Source organism: Cryptomeria japonica, chromosome 8 (genome assembly GCF_030272615.1).
Source record: "Cryptomeria japonica chromosome 8, Sugi_1.0, whole genome shotgun sequence".
NCBI classification, from domain to species: domain Eukaryota; kingdom Viridiplantae; phylum Streptophyta; class Pinopsida; order Cupressales; family Cupressaceae; genus Cryptomeria; species Cryptomeria japonica.
Genome location: NC_081412.1, coordinates 589,019,676 through 589,024,195, shown reverse-complemented (window position 1 = coordinate 589,024,195; position 4,520 = coordinate 589,019,676). Strand labels below are relative to the sequence as shown.

The 4,520-nt window shown below is 31.7% G+C and overlaps 1 protein-coding gene across 1 annotated transcript; it reads right to left on the bottom strand.

Annotated features, from left to right (window-relative positions):
• Positions 1-2,244: 2,244 nt before the first annotated feature.
• On the bottom strand, positions 2,245-4,068 carry LOC131054632 (uncharacterized). Its single transcript, XM_057989180.2, has 5 exons — positions 3,726-4,068; positions 3,408-3,619; positions 3,141-3,311; positions 2,806-3,053; positions 2,245-2,717 (listed from the first exon to the last, which is right to left on the bottom strand). Exons 1-5 carry the CDS (start codon positions 3,868-3,870, stop codon positions 2,465-2,467), a joined length of 1,029 nt encoding a protein of 342 aa, XP_057845163.1. The 5' UTR covers positions 3,871-4,068; the 3' UTR covers positions 2,245-2,464.
• Positions 4,069-4,520: the final 452 nt, after the last annotated feature.

The window sequence follows — 4,520 nt, the reverse complement described above, 5'->3', positions numbered from 1 at the left end:
GTTCATGTGATAGTTTATAGTTTTGGGCTAGGACTATTAGTGAAGGCTTAATGTTGTTTATAATGTTGCAGTTTATATTGTACACCAACACTATGTGAAGTGTTTTTGGTTTCAGAATTGGGTACTTATCTTGATTTGTGATTTGTGATTTGTTGATATGCATTTTTTAAAGTATGATTCAACTATACTTAATAAAAATAAATAAAAAAATTATGAACTTTTAAACACATTAAAAATAAAATAGATTAATTTATAAGATGTTTGTAATATCGTTATTTTTATAAATTCAAGTTTCATCATCTATTTTTTCAATTAACATTATACATTATGTTCAAATATAATTTAATAGAAATTAGAATTCTTTATAAGATGTTTCTGATATCACAAGTAACATGGTGTTATAACTTCACAAACTCAAGATTCATCATTTGATTTTTCAATTGAAATCATACATTATATTCAAATATATGTTCATCTAGGCTTCTGTATTCTAAGAATTTTTTCTTGTGTTAACATTTGAAAAGGGCACAATAGATGTTGGTGATATAAAGATGGTAAGTTAGATGTTCACACACAAAATATGGGACACGTTAATAGTAAAATGTAAAATATAAAAATAAAAGTTAGATATACAAACCTTACTAAAATTTAATGGGTTTTTACTATATACAAATCAAGAGGTATTAGTTGGAAAGTGGCATAACAAATATTGGTGATGTAAAAAGTGTGATATCAAGTGATGATTGATAACAACATGCGATCCAAACATTCATGCAAAACAATTGTTACATAGTTGAATATAGAAATAACATGCAATATTCATTATGGATTGTGGAAATTTGATGCCTCTAGTTCACACATAAATACAATAATATAAGTTATGTTAATAATAAAAAAAAGAAGAAGTTAAATTGTTATATCCTTGTCTACGCTAACTCTTGGTAGAAACGTCACATGCATTATTATTTTTTGAAATGAGTGTAATGAATCAATACTTCGATATTAAAGTAATGTAGTAGTCTTGGTACTTAAATTGAAATTGCTTATTTATTTGAATTAACTGTACTTATATTTTGAAACTCGGTTAACCATTTTAAACTTTTACTTATATTATACATAAAATTTCTTAATTATATATGAATATGGCATAGAAATAATGTATCCATTTCAATGCTACTATAATGATGCATTGTTTAATAGAAAATTTAAGAAAAAAAAAAACAACACAATAATTGAAAGTTATTGTATTTATTTTCATTGCATTTGTAAATAATAATTCATATTTATAGTTTGTGATATATTTGAAATCATTCCATTATAATATGTTCATCAATATTTATTAAATTAGTACATTTATAGAAATGTTATAAATTAATAAAAATTATTTAAAAATATTATAAAATGATCAATAGTCATATATAACTAATCTTATTAACCGAACATTTAAATGTGTCTAGTGGCCATCTTATTAAACTTTTATAGTTGAACTAATTGATTTTCTTTTCTATCATTATTCTTTATTTGATCCTTCAATTATTGGATGACTGTAATGGTACATTTGGAAATTTTGTGTGATTTCAATGGGTTAATCGATATTTTGAATAGTTATAACATAAGAAATTTGGAATCTGTGATTGGGTTTAGTATGATTAAGGGTAAGATCTTATGGTGGGGCTTCTTAAAAAAATTCAGTGGATGTTAATGAGATTTTTTAGGAATATTTTAAAGCTGCCCCTCTCAGTGAATTTAGTGTGCGAACTTAGGGAAGCTGATGGTCTCAAGAAGAATAATGTAAATAAACATTATTTTCCTTCTATTTCTAATCTAAATTATTAGATAATTGACAAATAACATAAAAATTCCTAAACTGGTCTTGCCCCACCCCAATTTCACCTTATATAACCCCCAAAATTAGAAACTGTTATTTTTCAGAAAAAAGAATCCAAATAATCCTGTAGTATAATCTTTTTGTCTTATAGAACCTTCTACTTTACAAAAATAGATCCATCTTTATTTTAGATTTGAAATATTCTAATTATTAATATACTGTTTGGAACATTTGAGGAAACTAAATGCTCAATACTGTATGTTGCATTGATTCATACACTGATGCAACATATCCAAGGCTATTAGACAGGAAACCAAGGAGAAAAATATAAAATTATCTGAACACTTCCATCCCATTGATGTTTTTAGAAGGCGGCAATTCTTCCATGGAAAATCAGGAGAAGGAAAGAAAAGTAGTTGGAACGGTGTTTTAAGACACCTTTGTGTAAGTATTTCAAATAGTCTTATTATTCAATAAGTACGACATAACCCCCTGCCCTGTTACTTCTACCATGGAGTAAACATCAATCAGGCATACTCAAGCTCTGATATGTGATTATTTAAATTATCACTAGCATGTTCACAACGAACACCAAGAGACTTGCCCACAAATAAAATTTAGCAGACAGTACAGAATTTAAGATAGCAGGTGCTTATTTAGAAAGGCAATGGTAATCTTATTCACCTCCTCAGGGAACTGCTCCTGAACAAAATGGCTTCCTTCAGGAATGAGTTCGATCTCCAGATTGGGCACATCATCCTTGAGCGTCCCCTGATTAATATAAGATTCCATGTCTCCAAATTTGTAAGCATAATCCTTAGTACCCATGATCAGAAGGGTGGGAGCTTGAATGGTATAACCTGTTATTTGCCCCAATCTCCCCCAGTTCCTGTAAATCAACATCCAAGATGCAAACCATAAAAAAATTATAGTAGAAAACACTTGTTGGGTGATTAAAAAGAGGTTTCTAGCCTTACCTTCTCATAGCCATGTAAGGAACTTGCAAAGGGAAAGCAAATCCTGATTTCTCATACAGGCTTGAGTACATTTTGAGGTCATCTTCAGTAAACCAAGCAGGCCAGGGAGTCGCAGGGTCATACAGGTCCATGATCTCTTTACCCTCCTCTGCCACTGGCAGTTCACTTCTTGAGAAAAGTGTATATATATTCCTTACCACAGTTTCTACATCAAAACGCCCAAAATCTTTCAAACCCCTTCCAGGCTCCTACATGCATGAAAAGATTTCAATTAACATACATGTCAATATTAGGTCTAGCAGTAGGTTTACAGCACAAGGAAAAGAATCAGAAACCTGCCAATGTCTGACATAAAAACCTCGAGGAAGCTTGTCCATCGCAAAGGATTGTGGACCTGGTCTCATATAGGGTATACCCATCATTACCATTCCTCTCAATCGATGAGGGTGTAGAAGGTCCAGATAATATGCAACCATTGCTCCAAAGTCCTTACCCACAACAAATACCTGTAAATTCAGGGAACAGAGGAATTAGGGTTGCGAATTAGGGAATCCAAATACAAATTGCCTATAAATTCATAGAATAGAATTTTGGGTACTTACTTTTTGAATACTGAATTCGTCGAGAATACCAATCAGGTCTTCCACAAGATCTACAAAGCCGGCCTTCTCGATTTCAGAAGGGGTATCAGAGAGTCCATAGCCTCTGAAATCAGGAGCCATTGCATGGAATCCTGCATCTGCTAACGCAATCATCTGATAACGCCAAGAATACCAGATTTCAGGAAATCCATGCAACAGCAGCACATCTGGACCTGTACCGAAATTTCATCAATCCTGAAATTAGAGCAAGGTCATACAATGCTGTTAGAAAACCTAAAAATCCACGTCAAGAAGCCAAAATTGGATGATAAGAAATACCTGAACCAGTCTCAGCAACATGTAATTTGAGTCCTTTGACATCAACATGCCTGTGTTGTATTTTCTCCATTGTAACGCACACGAATCGACTCAGGAGACATCTAAGTAATTTAACCCCCAAAAAATTTAAATCTAAACTAAGCATTGGAGAAGATGCTCACTTAGTTTGACTGCAAATCTTCACAATATCCGTCAGTATGCTTTTGTCTCTTGTGCGGCAGATGAGGCTTCAAAACAAAAACACAGTACATATTATTTTGCAGTTCTACTTTCAATGTTTAACTAGCCTGAAAGTTGATTATAGGAATGGAAAGCCAGATCTCGAATTTGACGGTCATTCTATTTAAATCTCTTTTATTTGATGTTTTAAGAACAAGGATCACTTGGTTTCTTAAGGCGACCTCTTGTTATTGAAATAGCTTTTCGAACATAAAAATGCAATGTAATGAAGATCATTTTATTTATTGAGGTAAATTATATTGAATGCAAAATATAATATGAGACCTCATACATCAATGATGTACAACCACAATCAATATGAAAATTACATTCTCATATAATATAGAAATCAATTTACATCTACAAGCTAGGGTAAATTGTTTTCCACCAACTACTAACTAATTACAAAATCTCATTAAGATCCCTTTGCTAGAGTTGACGATGAAGTTAAGTGTATTTCAAGTTAGCATGAGTGATGTTGTAGTGAACCTTAGCCTTTGAAGATATTGGTGTTTCCTACAAGGATGGGAAATCTCAACACAAGATGAAACATGTAACCAATAAACATGTAGAAGG